The 17,611-nt window shown below is 40.7% G+C and overlaps 1 protein-coding gene across 2 annotated transcripts in view; it reads right to left on the bottom strand.

Moving 5' to 3' along the window:
• grk4 (G protein-coupled receptor kinase 4) overlaps nucleotides 1-13,840 on the bottom strand; it is a 48,980-nt gene extending 35,140 nt beyond the window's left edge. For both annotated transcript variants that reach the window (XM_075463744.1, XM_075463743.1), the window contains exon 1: nucleotides 13,512-13,840. In XM_075463744.1, the coding sequence (XP_075319859.1) occupies nucleotides 13,512-13,563 (52 nt within the window). In that variant the 5' untranslated portion in view covers nucleotides 13,564-13,840. The remainder of the gene's footprint in view (nucleotides 1-13,511) is intronic.
• Between the last annotated feature and the right edge of the window lie 3,771 nt (nucleotides 13,841-17,611).

Raw genomic sequence — 17,611 nt, 5'->3', positions numbered from 1 at the left:
AATCAAAACTTAAACTTCTTCCAGTAGACCATCTTAGAACTGAAATGTATTAGTCATCAGGGCGTTTTCACACCAACAGTTTATTTACATAATCATCAACATGGTGTGTTTTTTTCCCTGAGACAGATCCAACATCAGATTTCTTTCCTCGGGCCCACTGTTCTGTGAGCAAATGTTTTAGTATGAGAAGTATGAGCTTATCTCACCACAGTACATCAAAATCTATCTTTGAACAAAACTCAGGTGAAAAATTAGCAATACAGTTGCTGAATTTTCATCAATATTAGACCGACATGGTCTACTTTAAGTTTGTTCCGACTTTGACAGGGCATAACTGCACTTCTGGTTTCAATTATGCCGTTTTTACAACAAGAGCAAAGTGCTTAAAAGGGCTTTTCAAACACAGCTACCACCATAAAAAGAAGTTGATAAAAATCAATTCCAACTGCCAGTAGTAACATGTTTACTCTCAGTGTTCTGGGGGCTACAGTGTACTCAGAACAAATCCAGAAACTACCACAAACTCTCAGGAAACAAGCATGTTGTAAGCAAGAGTTTCTGAGATAATAAGACTAGTTTATTATTTTTGAATTGACCGCAGACATCAGCCCACACAATGACTGAAAGTGAGCTGCCAACTGTGTAACAGTCAAGTAAAGGTTGATCTTTTTGTCCAGAAAGTCATTGCTCTCAGTATCAGACCTCCATGTGAGACATTAAGATCAGTCAATGTGTGTTTCAGCAAAGAAAGACTGAGCTGTGCCCGCTCTTTTAGCCCGCACCGCAGCACCCTCAATGAAAATTATCAATGCCGATCAGAGCCAGAGCAAATAAATACCCGTGACTATTGTAGAAGTCATTTGACATGGAACTGAAAGTCAAGTAAACACTTTCCAAAGCACTCGAAATCCAGATGTCAGTGAGGTTTTTTCTTTTACCAGTGTAAGAAAGACTTTATACTGTTCTCTTTAAAGCCACCAAAAGAACAGGGGCCCGTTTTCACACCGCCCAGTCAAAGTGGGGACAGTTGGCCTTCCTTATGCAGTATCGTCCTGTTTGTAAGGTATGGAGGTGGAATGGGAGTGGAGACTACGTTGATGTCCTCTGAGCTGGTAGATGAAGTAGTTCCAGAGCCAACTTATGACTGTGTGCATACCACTGTCTCTCTAATCAACTACACATATTGATACAGCAGTGAGCCTCATATGTTTGGCCAGTATGAACATCCAAAGTGTGTCGTCTTCGGATGTCAAAGGTGCCAACGTTGACAACAACATGTCAAACTGAATAAGCCTTTTAACTCAAAGTCCCATCGAGGTCAGATCATGTCACACCAAAAATAAACCACTTCAGACCACTTACACTGAAAAGTCTTGGTTCAGTTGTTCTGGTGCCTTCACTTTGTTCACACAAGGACAAACAAACCAAACCAAGTGCTTAAACTCACTGCAATCCAATTCAGACTCACTAAATGCTGTTTGTGTAAAAGAACAATAATTGGTGGCTTTTAACTTAAAGGTTTAAAAAGCATAGCTAGATGGTGCCAAATATAAGCATAATGTCAACAAATATTAACAGTCAGCATAGGAACACCGAAGAAAGTGTCATTTTCTTCCTTTTTGATCTTGGGTTGGCATCAAATACGAACGCCAAACAAATTCTCCATGTTACCTTATATTGAAGAATATAAGTCCCTTTTTAAAACTAGTTAAAGAAATGTAGTTCAACGCCAGCACTGTGTAACACAAAAAAGACATAACTTTCTATTTAAAATGCTAGAAGCATCAATTGTGAGCTCGCCTTAAAATGCACAATCATTGTATCTAATGAAATGTAACATAGTTTCGGAAATATATCTATATCCATGTAAATGAAGCACTCAGTTTCAATATAAATCTCAAAAAAGCTCATCAGTATGAAGCATTTTGGGTTTTTTTCTCAGAGAAATAAAAAAATACAAATAAATGCCATATATCTTCCCCTCCTGGGTTTTATTCTTTTTTTTTTTTAAGGCAAACTGCATTTATAGAAACTAAAGAATTTTAAAAAGCGATAGAATGGAAAAACAAAAAGCAGAGACAGATATCAGGCTTCAGAGTCAGCGGATAGAAATCATTTTTGAGCACACGTATCGTTTTTTTTTTCATTACTTGAAAAAACTGAGTTGACACAAGCCCGAGCTGAGGTAAACCTTGTAGCCTGACAGCTTGATGACAACAGTGAGGGAAATCCTCTGCCCTCTGGTTCAAGAGACCACAGCTGTCCCGCCAGTGAAATGTGACAGCTACAACACGATATGTACAGGGGGTCATGATGGTCAAACACCTGCAAAGCAACATCTTACTGACATACACAAGCATATTTTTGTACAGCACGCACATTCTCGCCTCGACAAAAACATCCATTTTCTGCCACGCAATTCATAATTTTTAAACCAAATATGCTTTTTCGTTTCATCAATGCACTCAAAGTCAACACTAACATTGCATGTCGGCACTCAATCCCACAATTACCTGATGGGCCGATTATTCCAGCTGACCATGATCATCTTCCATCGCTTTAATCGTCTAAAGTCACATGTAGAAAAACGGCTGGATCAAAAGACCAGAAATGTCACTTTTTAAAATCAATATTTACACTTCATTTTCCAACATTCGAGCTTTAGCTGCTGCTTTTTTAATGACGTCATCTTGATACCTTTGCAATAGTTTAATGACACCCGAGTGGAGAATTGGTGCCACCAGTTGTTTATCTCCAGGCGATTGCCTACTTATATTGAACCAACTGCGATTTGACAAGCATCCGTTGGCATTAACGCCGTGAATTCATTTGCAAAAACCAAATGGCACGGTAAGGTTGTGGGCTTATTCTAACCTACACAATTAAGGAGAGGCCAGTAACTCTGAGGCTGTTTGTCTGATATGCAGCACCGACCAAACAATAGGCTGGAAGAATCCATTCGTGCATGGAAAAAAAAAAAAAAAAAAAAAAGTTAAAATTTACACATTCTTAAATGTGTAACAACTTTAAAAGTACTTGATAGAAACGATAAGAACAAGTACATGTTGGTGTCGTGTTAAACAAGCTTTTAAGATCCCGCTGCTCTCATGTTGTTAGGGACAGGTATGCTGAAAGACCTGTTGTTAAGCACACGTGTAAATGTAGACATGCAAGCACACACAAAAATGTTGTGCCATTGTATGTGCTGACACATGACAACACCTGGCTGGTTATTTTGGAGAAGCAATCAGTGGATACACTTGGCCATAAACCAGCTTTTCAAGAAGTGACACATCATGAAACCCTTTTTTCGTGCGAGTGAAGCCTGGAAGTGACGCTGCTTTTATTTCATACAAGGTCAGATAGAAGAAAAGAGAAGACGGGAGCAAACTGAAGAAAATGACAAAATAAGCAAAGATACAGATGAGAAAAGACAGAGATTTTAATAGCAAGCTGTTGAAGAGTCGGTATGCATGTGCATATATGCCTGTCAAAGCCAGCTGGGCCACTCCACCCTGTTTAATGTCACTCTGACGTCAAAGCCATGTGTGCAGGCCCCTTAATGCAGACAGGACGGAGCAAGTATTTATTTAACTTTGGTTCACCCCTCCAAGAGAACGGGGCCCTCCATAAACACTGACTTCAGAGCAGTTTCGCTCATTCATAGCCGAGCTGAAGCCAGCTCTGAGATCATCACGTTTAAGATCTTGGGACAAGCAGCCACACGAGCAGGTCTGATGAGATTCAAAAGCTGCTGCGACGAGACACGCTGACGACAACAAGGATGCACATTCCTTTCCTTGAAAGATTTACAGACAGCAGGGTCGTGCCGGTCACACAGAAATAAGATGTGCAACATGTCACCAAGTCTCTGGTTTCAATTAGAATGGCCACAATTGCCTCTCATCCCACCTCCCCTCCTTTGCCATTTCCCATGTTTCCTGTCACTCACCACTGTTGACTATCCAACAAAAGCAGAATGCCACAAAGAAGGCAACAGATGAATAGATGAACCAACTTAATCCTCGGCGTATTTAAAGCCACCTTGTTGACAAAAGCAAACAGCGCGTTGTGTTTTCAGAGGACATAAGCGCATCTGATGGAAAACTTTTTTTTTTTTTTTTTTTTTTAAATGCTTGAATGTCACAAGACAACAATTTAACTATCACTGCAATCTAATTTGCTGTACTATTTATGGTAGAGAGGGATTATCAGTGTGCTTTCCTTTGTATTTCCTTTACATTCAAGTCTGACCGGTTGTGTGGATTCAAAAATGAAAGCACGAGAAACACAAAGAGCCAGAGTGCTTACAGAGTGCATTTTCATGAAGCCCTTGTTTGTTTGTCTCTCACTGTCTGAACTGAGTTATGACTCCATTAGCAAACGTACGTCCATGCTCTCCTCCGTCTCTGCTTTGTCTCCTACCCCAAGATCAGTGGCTGTTTTCAAATGCCCGTGGTGTACGTGCAGGAAAAATACAGTCAAACACCATTCATAACATGCTTAAATCTCTTCACCCTCGCTCCCTTTCATCTTAACTGGAAGCAGATTTGTTTCAATAAAAACAATTTACCAAAAGGAGTTTAAACAGAGTTCACAGCTTATTTGTCATCCTAAAGTTAAAGTTGAAATACAAGGTGGGCCGACGGCAGTAACGTGACTAACCTCTTTCAGACCTTTTAAATCAAAGCCTGGAAAGAGGTGAAACCACACCTGTGCAGAGACATTTTCAGCATTTACTCTAAAGTAAATTTACTTGTCAAATTCAGTGTGTTACATTTGTGTAGGAAAAAAAATAAAAATACAGATTATTTTATTGTGTTTTTAAGTTTTAAATGCACGAAAAAACAGCATGTCCAGCTCAACCAAACACACTTTGTTGTTTGGTAAATGACTGATTCATTCAGAAGACAGAATTAGATTAAACGACAAAGGAAATAATGTATTTTCCATGAAACAATTCACAGCACCCACAAAATCTGTTACTGTTAAGTCAGATACTCGTGTACAGATGATATCGGGTGTCAAGCGTGCTGAAAAACAAATGTTGACGTCAATTTCAAGGCGTCATCAAAGCTTCAAATTACTTTTTTAGCTGTTCAGCAAAATTAGACAATGAAATATAATGCTGCCACTGAGAAAAGAAGGTGTTATGAGAATACACACTGCCTTTATAAGCATAACTTAACTTGTCATTAGGTAAAAAAAATGAAAGAAAAAAGCTGTAAGAAGACATTATTATGAACAGAGCTGTGCAGCGCTGCCGTCTTCACAACTCGTCTCTGTTTCCAGTCACCATATGGGAGAAGCTGCTCATCCATCTGATGAAACACGTCACACGCTGACACTGTGAATAACAGCCACAAGGCCAGAAAATCCGACTCGTCTCAGCGACAGACCGACCATGGCAGCAAGCGGCAAGTTTTTACATCTTCACGCAATATGCTTCGGGCTATAAAGAGTTTAATTCCTTCAATCCTGCCATAAAAGACGGTTTCAAAGTTCTGTGCATGAAAGTTCGAAAAATAAAACAAGACCAACGGATATTCCAAACATGCCATTGTGTAACTCTACATTTACACACTAACAACAATTTTTCTAACTTTCAAAACACTGATAATAACGTTTACCAAGATGGTTTTTTTCCAACATAATCATACCTTGACTATTTGGTGCCATCCCATCCCTCCTCTGATGTGGCCCCCCACCTTGTGGCATCAATACAGTTAGGTTTGGATCACATGGTGGCACTATTATCCAAAAAAACATGACTGAAACGGCAGAAAATTAGAGAAGCTCACTCACAGTATTAAGCCTATTATAATATGAGCATGGAGACACGCGTAGGCACAATGGAGCCCGGCCATGATAACTGAACGGCCGGTGTTGCTCCTGATAAGGAAAACATCAGTCGTGAGTTTCGGCATTACCTCCTCGCAGTAAAGGCACTGCGTTTGCATAAAGTAATCCGTTTGTATACTTGAACTGAAAGACATCTGCTGAGCGAGGAAAAGAGAAACAGCTTTGCTCTCATCTAATCCTCACCTCTCTCTTGCTGCCCTTCCCCGTATAAAAACGTTTTTCCTCCCGTTATGCCTTCATTAATTCTTTATAGCCAGACTTTCCTCTCCCGCCATATGGCCGAGGGAGAGAGCGCGCGTCACGTGCCAAACTGTGAACAACATTTCAACATCTGAGTGAAAACCAGGACATGACAACAAATGAATGAGGCAGTGGGTCTCACATGAGGTCGGACATGCAGTTTTTCGCATGAGCAAAACACACACACACACACACTGGACTCAAACATGCGCTCTTGCTCATTCCAGCGGCGTGCTGTGGTGTTTTGCAAGACCTTTCCTTTCTCTGCCCCATCTCTCTGTGCTGAAGATATTCCATCAAATAGAGCCGAGACATACTTTGAAAACTGACCCTTGTTTTCACTGTGTCTTGGGGGAGATGGGGGAGGGAAGGCCGGAGCGGGAACATGGCGAGACTAAACTTGAGCAAGACGCTGTGTGACTCCCTGTGTGACACGCTGTGTGTCTAAGAGGGCAAACCGAGCGGCTGACCAACTATACGTTATCTACAACCGCCTTGCAGATGAAGGGCACACCGGTTACCTTCCTGGCAAAGCTGTAAGAGGAGAAACACACGAAAGCAGCCTCTCCGGCACTGAGCCTTGAGTGTGGAACACGCAGCACTTATTACACCTTGACAATTATCTTTGATAAGACATTGGGTCATATCGAGGGCAGAGCTGACATAATTTATCAAGGGTAGATGCCAAAATTCTCGCTCTGGGAATGTTTTCAAAGGCAAACTTGACATTTAATAAACTTCCCACAAGACCTCTTTATAAGAGAAACTGAATTTTTCTTTGAACTCTATACATATACATTGTTAAAAGCAGATTGACAGCTGGCTTCTCATGGGAAAAACACTTATTTAACATTTAATATGAGAGTTTGTATAATATCCTTATAGTATTCTTGAGGCGCTTAAAAAAAAAAAAAAATAATAATAAAAAATAAAAAAAAAGTGTCTCTTCATGCTTAATCAGCTTGCCAAGAAACTGTGCTAATGAACATCCCGGTAGCCGCCCAGCTATGTGTTGCTGCTATTGCCATGCAGCAGAGCCGAGTACACGACACACTGCATCTCGGTCTCCGCACAGCCCATTTGTGGGTGTAATAAACGTAAAATGAGTCCCACATCAAGGGACAGTCACAAAGCGATGTGTTTTACGAGCCTCAGCTGGAGGAAACACCCCAGAGTGATGACAACAAGTGTTTGCCCAGCTACGACCACAAAACCAATAAAGCTACGCTGGCTAACGTCACAGAGGAACACTCACAAGTGCTCTGAAAGACCCGGCAGCCTACAATTTTACAGCTGGTGGAGTAGAAAGAGAGAACACAGGTTAGTGACACCAACAGCAGAGGTGTGTCCGCTTAAACCTGAACTGTTCTTCCGTAAACATCAGAGCTTTGATTATGTAAGGATGAAATTTGTAGAAGGATTAGAGGATTAAAGTTTCTTTGTTTATAGGAGGAATGTGTGCAATTTGACCACATTCCCTCGTTTCTTATGAGCTAAACAGAGAGGAAGAAAGAATTTGGGCTGAGAAACTAGTCCTTCATTTCATTTCATTTCAGAAGGTACAAAAATTAAACCCGTCTCATTCAGACACTCCGCAATAGGAGATATATATATGTATATATATATATATATATATATATACACACATACACATACACACACACACACACACACACACTTTAAAAGTGCTGGGTTGTGATGCATTGTTAACACGTAATCATGTCAGTAAAGTATTCATGTTTGTATGAAAGAGTCATAAATCTCTGCTTCATGACATCCAATTTCTTCCTGCCCTTTGGACAATTTCATTACCTCTTAGCACCTACACATTTCTAAAGCTTGAATCTTTTAAAAGCAAAGTCAGTGACAAATGACAGTTTAAGTTATCATGCTGAGCAGTTGGCCATTTTAATCATGTCTGAATCAAATTTTCTCCCTTCACCCTGCAGCACTTTTGAGGCCTATGGTGTACCAGCGAAGCTAATTTCTAATTACTAAAAGCACAAAATTCACATTGTATAATGACCAGTAGATTCCAACCAGAACTTGATTTTTGGTGTTTTAATTTACAGAATTAAAGTATTGTATATTTCAAAATAAGCCGACATCTTTTATACGTTTATAAACTAACATTATGTTATATTAAAAGGAAAATTGTGGGGTCACCGTTTATTCATTTTCCACCAATGTATTTTTCAGGCTACGTAGAAACGTTAAGTTAAGACACTGGTTGATTCTGCATCTCTATCTCTACTCAAATACTGTATGCACGGACACAGTTTCTATACTACCAAGCACCTTTTTCTACATGTTTACCCATTAAAAAAAGAAAAAGAAAAAAAGAAGTATATTAGTATATATACTTACCAACGTGAGTCAAAACTGAAATAGGTCAATGTTAAATATTGGAAAAACAGCTGAGGACAAAAGCTGAGGACAAAAGAGGATAGCTACAGCAGAAGAACAGTATCTGAAAATAATGTCCTTAAGGAAGAGGAAAAAAAATCCAGCAAAGACCTGACACAGAACCTGAGAGATGCATCTGGACCTTCAGCTGATCCATCTACTGTTGGCCCAAGCCTCATCAGAAATGGGCTCCATGGAAGGGTGGCTGTCAAGAAGCCCTTCTCAAGGAAGGGAAACAGGGAGAAAAGGCTGAGCTGTGCCAAATGAAACAAGAAGTGGACTGAAAATCAGTGGCAACAGGTCTTATGGAGGGATGAATCCTCCCCAGAGCCCGGACCTCAACATTATTGAAGCAGTGTGGGATCATCTTGACAGAACAGAACAAAAGGCAGCCAACATCCAAAGAGGAGCTTTGAAACGTCCCTCAAGAAGCCTTGAGAACTATTCCTGAAGACTATTTAAAGAAATTACAAGAAAGCTTTCTTAAGACGGTTCAGGCTGCGTTGAAGAATAAAGGTGCTCAGACTGAATATTGACTTTGGAGCCTGTTAGAATTATACAACCTGTTTGTGCCTTATATACTGCATTTCCATTTATGTTTACACATTTCAGCTAATCACTGCATCTATTTCCCACTTCCGTGGCAAAATACAAGGTAATGACGGGTGTCTATCAAGACTTCTGCACAGTACTGTACATTCAGATACAAACGGTGACCATTTTCTTTAGCTTAAAATCATGAGCTGTCAACAGGTCTGGGTGCCAACACACACAAAAACCCAAAAATGTAGCCTAAAACCAGATGATTACGGTAAATGATGGAAACCATAGTGGAGCAGAATGCATTTGAGTCAACAGGGGTGTCTTCTCGTCTTTAAACTCCAGGGGTGCAACTAACTTTTCTCAACAAGGGACAGCTCGTTCTTTCTCCAACCATGCCATCACAACTGCACTTTTACAGCTACTATATTTAAAACTCACAGCCAAGAGTAACATGTAAACACCAGCTCGACAACAGGCATGCTAGGAAAAGTAGTTAGTTTATGAAAAAGGCTAAGACACCCAGCTGTCAGTATATATCACCCTTTTTTTTTTTTTTTTTAAAGCTTTGCCATGATGCCTCAGATCAGGTTCCTCAAATTACACCACATACAATCCTAAGCTTTACATTGGCTTTAATTCTTGATTCAAAAGACAGTGGTGTAACGCACACAGCCAAAAAATAAGCTTCTGTAGTTTATGACGAGATCAAATATACACTCTCGAGAAAGCCTAAATTGTAAGACATGTTATTTAGTCAATTTCTCATGTCTATTAGTACATACAAAGTTTGTTTCTTTGTTGGTATTGAGATTAGCATCTGTTTACTTTGCATAAAAATTTCAAGCTGGCTTTATAAGTTCCAAACCGAAAGAAAACTACACATGGGTTCCTCATTTCATAGAAACGATTGATTAATATGAGACTGGTTTAAAAAAATGCCCCTCCAGGTGGTTCTTTAAGGCAGTTCAAAGTACCTTGGGTATAGTATTTTACTGCTTAAGAGTAAACATAATATATATATATATATATATATATGTTTTTCCTTCACCAGACTTTACACGACCATCTGCTCCACCATAACAAAAGATACTCTGCCAACTCAGGTGCCACAGTGTTGTCGACAGCAGAGTCTGCAGGAGGATTTATTAAACCAACGCCAGTTCAAAAGATCAAGTGCTTTTAAATAAAGAGTTCACCCGTCATATATATCGTATTCGATTGTTTATGAGTAAATACTGCTTATAGGTGGTTCACAGAGTGATATAGTTTGCGATGAGATCCCACTGATATCATACTGAACAACATCTTCCTGAAGTCACAGGAAGGCTGAAAATTACTCCTGAATGCTGAGTTTTAAGATCCACAGAACTGAGAGCATACATGTCAACATGATCCTAAGAAACAGAATTTCCAAACATTCGACTTCCTGCAAAACTGGAAGATTGTCATATCACGCAACTGCAAAGTACTGCATTCTTGGCAGTCTTCATCTAAATACTGTAACTGTAGCTCTCTTCCCAATTCCTAATTTATAACAAACTCAAGTGTGAAGATCCCATAGGCACAGAGTGGTAACACCGAGAGCAGTGTCATCTCTAACCACTTCCTTTGACGTGTAAATTCAGCTGTGGCAGACTGGGCACACCCAGCTCCTGACTCCGGCCACCCAGTTCCACACGAGCAGGTGACTCAAACACTTTTCTCGGCACTAACAGACGTACCGTGTCGATTCTGAGGTGGAAACCATCAATAAAACCCATGTGTTTGTGTGCACATCTTAGGACTAACAGTCCAATTTCCTCTCTCCTAAACAAAGAGCTCTGGGAATTACAGAAAACCTGATTTGCTTAAGGACACATCAGCAGGGAAAACTGCTGCTGATTCAGTAGCTTGGATCCAGCATCTGCAGCTGAAAAAGCCATTTCTGCTATATGCTGCAAAGCATGAGGGAGACCAAGGAGACTGTCACAAAGACTGTGCATCCACAATATCAGTTTTACGTCTGAATGTGGAACTAAAGTGTCAAATTTGCTCTGTAGCTGGTAACACTGCAGCAGTTAACAAGTAACAATGTAACAAACCTTTTGACATCTGAGAACATCCACCTCCGGTAAGTAGATTTAAAATGAGATTAGTACCCTGTGCAACTTAAAAGGTGTAAAATGGGACTCATTATGTGCTCCAGGTAATAATTGACACAGTAAATAGTAAATGTAGCAGAGAGGGCTGTAAAACATTGACTGCACTGAATAAACTGTACTGTGCAAAAGTCTTGAACCACCCCTCATTAATTTTACTTTCAAGGAGTTTATTGTAATCTATTAAAGTGTCCTGAGCAATACTTTCCAGGTCATTTTTCGTTGGGCATTGACTGCTTCTTCACTCATTTTCAGTCCACTCCTTGCACCAGACCATTTTCAGGGGAATTCCTTTTTTTTTTTGGTTTGTGGAGAACTGAACACTCACCCATGAATCATAATACAAAAAAAAAAAGGAACCTAACACAAGGGATGAACCACTTTCCTGACTACACATAACAGACTACTTTAAAAAATATATATATACTATATATTGGATTTTAAATTGGATCTATGCTTTGCTAGTAGTAGCCTGTTACAAGGAGATACAATTCATTTTCGTATTGGTCAAATCTATGAAAAATATCAAAGAAAACACAGTCTGACAGACATAAAATGGCATTTTTGCACCAACATGGTGATTCTCAAAGAGCTATTAGCTGTCAATTTGGCATATCTCAGCATGGTGTGCTGTGTGTCCTTAAAAAAAAATTTTGAGGAAAATTAAAAAGTGGAGAACAAAAGAAGTTAATCCATCTACTGTTCACTGAAGCCTCATCAGAAATGGTCTCCATGGAAGGGTGGCTGTCAAGAAGCAATTCTTTAGGAAGGGAAATGGAGAGAAAAGGCTGAAAGTGCCAAATGACACAAGAAGTGGAGTGAAAATCAGTGGCAACAGGTCTGATGGAGGGATGAATCCTCCCCAGAGCCCGGACCTCAACATTATTGAAGCAGTGTGGGATCATCTTGACAGAGAATTAAACAAAAAGCAGCCGGCATCCAAAGAAAAGCTTTGAGATGTCCTTCAAGAAGCCTGGAGAACTATTCCTGAAGACTACTTAAATAAATAAATGACAGAAAGCTTGTCTAAGAGGGTTGAGAATATGATTGTGCACCACAAAAAAATTGTTAAGTACATATCTGTCTTGTCAGAGGTGGTGGATTCTTCCAATCCCTGTATACACTCACATCTATCACCAGGGGCCTTTTGGAGCATCAAAGATCTTTTGATGTGGCAGGTTTTGAGCCTTTGCACAATAACCTGATGACAACGCCAAGCTGGATGTAAAGAAAACCTGATGTCCCCATGAAATTACTTCCATGCTGCCGCGAGTAACCCATTTCACAGCATTTGTTTTGGTCTTGAAATGAAGCGCACTTTATTATAATGTGAAGCATAAGCAGGGGAAGGCCTCTGCACACTGCGCCGCGACCCAGGCCGTGAGACACTTTGCAGGCGGGTAAAATGAATCAACTTGCAAAATATTCTCGATCACAGAGCCATTTGGGACAGATGAAGAATCATTGTGGGATTAAATGCATATTTCTCCCCCTTTCTTAGCTGACGGCACAGAACACCCACCCTGCGCCCACTTAGAGACTACAACGGTAGCCTCTCTGCTCTGCCGCCTCCTGGTAAACGGATGGCTCCTCGCCTCCAGGTGAGCTGCTGCGGGATCACCGGCCCCCTGAGCAGCGTACACAGTCGGGGCTGTACCACCAAGGGCGCCGGGGTACCCATCCGACGCACGGAAGCCCCTTACTTTAACAGTATTCCTCCCTCCTAATCAACATCCAAAACAACAATGCAGCGCGGAATACTTCTGCGTCAAACAATTCACGTGCACTTTCCCCCTCATAATTAGGCTTTCAACTACAATGACAGGTGAGGAGGCACTGAGGCGCATCACCCCACGCCCCTGTGCAGCTGTATTTCTAGGCAGTTTAATGTGAGCACCGTTTAATATCCGTTATGTCATCGTAAATATCCTCTAAACCAGTGGCGCTTGTGTGAAAAAATTTGCTCGACAGCCTCCAATGCAACGCTGCCATCTGAGAGCGATGCTGCAAACACTCCCTGCGTTGTTCATCTCCAGCCTTCTGGGCCTTTTGTTAACCTGTCTGGCGAATAGGTGTATCCTTATTGCCCGAGCAGGAGATTTCATCTAAAAGGTTGTTTTGGCGTTCGCCTGGAGACAAGAGCACTGCGCAGTGATGGGGGGGGGGGCAGAGGGAGCAGAAATCCCAAGGAGGACAGCCGAAAGCTCTGCCTCGTCTGTAGCCATGTCGGTGAGGTGTGGTGGTGGTGTGTGTGTGTGGGGGGGGGGGGGGGGAGAGATGCGGTTTAATTATTTTTTCTTTCGTTAAATCAGATCAACTTACCTTCCCTCGCCTTCAGGAGAACCGTGTTGGCCACGATATTTTCAATCTCCATTGTCAGAATGTGAATCCCGGGCAGGCGCGATACATTTCACTCAGCGGAAAAAGACGGTTTTTGCTGATCAAACGTGCCAAAGACGGTGAGGCTGCTGCACGCTCACAGGGCGAACGCGGCACTGGCGCATAGTAGGGTTTTAATAGTGGTCGTCGTTCCTCTCCATTGCAAGATGTTTCGTCAAATCCTACAAACGGAGCTATATGATTACGACGGAGCTCGTTAGCATTCACAGCCTCCCTCCCTTCCCTCTCTGCCTGCCTTCCTTCCTGCTTCGGTTCCCTCCTCCTCCTCCTCCTCCTCCTCTTCCTCGTCCTCCTCCTCCTCGCCCCTCCCCTGCACAGTGGACCAGGGAGAGTAGGAGGGATCAGTTTACAACCATTGCAGCCACACACATTCACTTGCAAGTGCATTCATACATATATATTCAAACCTTTCCGAAGCTCGATCGCATGAAATCATGGATGGTTGAAGCCGTTTATTGCGTGACAGTTCGTGTGTGATTTTATTTTTTACCCTCAAGTTCCCCCTCAGATGTAGTAGTGAGTTATAACCCGCTGGAAACATCTAGAAAATTGAAATATTTCCCCTATTTAATCAGCTCAAATGGCTTTTTGTCCAATATATGAATGGACATGCTTATAATACACCCCTTCGTGTATTCCTGCAGCAGGACGCAAAGCCCATTCATACCTCATATTTCATTATTAGTAGTTAAGTGTAAGGGTTTAAGTTACATTATCCCATGTTGTTCAATATGGAGAAGGAGGATGAGACACTGGCTTTCTGTTTCTCTGACGGTGGTATATCTCTGATTGGTTTGTGCGTCTGCAGACTCAGATCTCCTTAGATGGTAAGGAAGATGTAATAATTTGTGCAGAAATGAGCCTCTTTAAGGGTGTAGAGTTTCACGTAAGAGATTGGGAATGCTTTTGGTTTTTCTTTTGCTAAAAGGGTTGTGAAGAGGGACTGCCTAAAGGCATCTGTGGACCTGAAAATCAAGGCGCTCAGATGACAAAGCTGACTTTCATCTTCACTCCCTCTTGTTTGTTAGCACACACTGTCTCGAGTTGCTGCACCTGTCAGATGTTGTCTGTCTGAACCAATGATAAAGCAGAAACACACAATATCATACATGTTTAAGAGAAAACGGCAAAGCTTTTTATCTACAGATGTGTGTGGTCAGAAACAAAATCAGTTCTTTTCTATGTAGGGTTCCTGAACAACAGAAATGAGTCCTCAACAGATAATATCCCAGATACTGTATAGATTCAATGCCTCCACCTTGTGGTGACAAAGCACAAACACAAGAATACATCAAGCACAGCGGCCATAAAGGCTGCCTTGATGTTATGAACGTTTTTGAAAGGATTGAGAGAATTTGACAACAATTAGTCGCATGTCTGGATAGCAAAGGTACTTTTCTGATGAATGACTTTTATCAGCACAGTGAAACCGTAAAACACCCAATGTGCATGCCTGTCATGTCTGTATCACGTGTCAGGAGCAATAAATGGTTATTTAGGGTGCAGCGATGGAAATACACATTTAAAGTACGTTTTTAAGACGTGTTTTCTTATCATACTTGAAACACCACACTACACCAACTTAATGGAAATTAAACAGCTGTATTTTTTTTACTCCAGTTCTGTTTGTCATGTAGATAAAAACCAAACTACATTAACCAGCAGGACATACTTCGAAGCTGAAACAGTTAGTGCAAAACTGGATGTCTACTTGTTTGATAACTGTTCAAATATATATTTTTTTAAAGTAACATTTGATATTTCCAGATGTGTTTTTTATGAATATCTTTCCCGACTTGTCTCTTAGAGCTTCGGGTAATCATTTGACAGTATTTTCTGAATTTTCACACAACAAACTACTGAGTAAATATGGAAGCAATGCAGGCGCTATTATCATTAGTTGCATAAGTGGGTTTATTCTAAGAAAAAAAAAGTGAAAAGACCATGATTCAAATATGAAATGACAAGATTGATCTAATTCAGTGGCTTTTAAAATGTTTAAAATATTACCTAACAACACATTTACTTAAAGGTAGGGTAGGAGATCCTGGATTTTGAGTCCAGCGAAGCTGCATTTTGAAAATACACCGGTAAAAAGTCCCAACCCTTTTCTTCACTTTTCCCCCGAAGGCACGCCTCTAGAGTACATGAACGCGCACGAGCACGAAGGTGCACGAGCGCTGTTCTGACAGCAAGCATCGATCGTTGCCGTATTTAGTATTTAGTTTATGCTAACTATACGTTTAATAATGCTAGGTGCTAGCCAAGCTGGCTCTAGTTTAGCTTCCTGCCAAGCTTCTGGACATTCACGGAGCAGGGTACGCGCACAGGGAGAAGGAGGGGGAGGGGGAGGGGGAGCAGATTGCAGTTTGATAGACGGCATCAGAATCCAATCATTGTGAACGGTCCGTTCACAATGATTGGATAGTGTTTTTCCTAGATTGTACGTTCTAGAGGCTACTAAAATTTTTCATATTTGTGTCAAAACTTTTAATTAATTGGTTGCAATGGGGGTGTGAAGAGTATTTCAAGCAATATGTAAATAAATGTTCCAGAAAAAGATCCCCTACCCCGCCTTTAAAAGCCTTTATTTATGCTTATTTACATTTCATTTCTGTTGTAACGTAGGCTGCATTTTGGACACTAGGGGGTGCTGTTGATGTGAAAGTCTCACCATTTTGTAAATACAATTTAAATCTTTGAAAAATATACCAGTGTCACCCATCTATCTGTGGCTCCAGAGTTGGTTGTCATATTTAAACAATAGATATCCTCTTTTCCATATAATCTTATCTACATCATCAAACTCTGATGTATGACTACAGAGTAAATTTAGGAAACAGAAACAAAGAGAAAACCTTACCGAATGTGGTCAGAGGGAAAAAATCCAATCGAAATGCGAATTTTATTTCATACCGTAGAGAAATTCTGTTAAAATAGAAGAAAACAAAGTAACGGTTACATGAAAAAAATGCATGTAATTTCATGTGGGAGTTTCCAAATACTTCCATACCACAGGAGGTTTTGAAAGCCAAATGTCTGAATGAGTCATAGATAAACGACTGTTAAATATTTACTAGAATCTTTGGAATACAGTTTCCTTTAAAACAGATACTGTTCATGCCAATGATCCATCATGAGACTGCACATATCATGAAATTTCTTCTTTTCTAGAAACCATATTCTAGCTCCTATTAGGTAAGACAATACAAATATAATCAGTTTCTACATACCGTAGACGGTAGCGTGACACTGAATGCAGTAAAACGAAATATCTTGTTCATAGGTTTCTATTTGTTTTATTCCGACAAGTCAATAAATCCTGATCCAAGATTGCAAAAAATGTTTGGCCCAAACATGGCCCACATCTGCAGCTTTCTTTGTCCTTAAATGAGACCGTAGACTCAGGATGAGTATCCACCAAACATGGCCTACGTCTGCATTTTCTTTGGGTCACACCTGGCCCTTGCAATACTTTCCATTACACACGTCAAAGCATGTTTATGACATTTGGGCCACATCTGGCGCATCCACAACATAATATAACCCAAGTCAGGCCCAGCTAACGAACATTTAGTCACATCTGGTCCACAAAACGCAAGTGCCAGAACTGAGCCAAAAGTTCCAAAAGTAGCCCGTATTAGGTCTGCTATCAGGGATAGCTTTGTGTACAAGAACTAAGAGGACAGGTTTTACCTTTCTCTACTTCAGTCTTGCAAAAGAAGAATGCAAGTTAGCCGTCTTGCGTTTGTATTCTGTGGCAAGGCATTAGATGTCACATTAGTCAAAGAAACATAATATGTGGATACCCATATCCCACGTGTTTGATTTCAGCTTTGTAAAACTGGTCGGTCCAGTTCCCATCTGTGACCCACATGACCTGTGTGCCATAACACTACAGGTATGTGTATACAGAAAGTACAGCTAGATTAGATTGTTTTGACTGATGTGGTTTTATTCGGGTTGCCAATTATTGTAGATGCAATATTAATCTTGGATCTACTATTATTAGTCGATATAGC

The sequence above is a fragment of the Odontesthes bonariensis genome, chromosome 4 (genome assembly GCF_027942865.1).
Source record: "Odontesthes bonariensis isolate fOdoBon6 chromosome 4, fOdoBon6.hap1, whole genome shotgun sequence".
In the NCBI taxonomy this organism is placed as follows: Eukaryota; Metazoa; Chordata; class Actinopteri; order Atheriniformes; family Atherinopsidae; genus Odontesthes; species Odontesthes bonariensis.
Note: the sequence above shows the minus strand (reverse complement) of the source record. Positions and strands in the feature narration are given on the sequence as shown.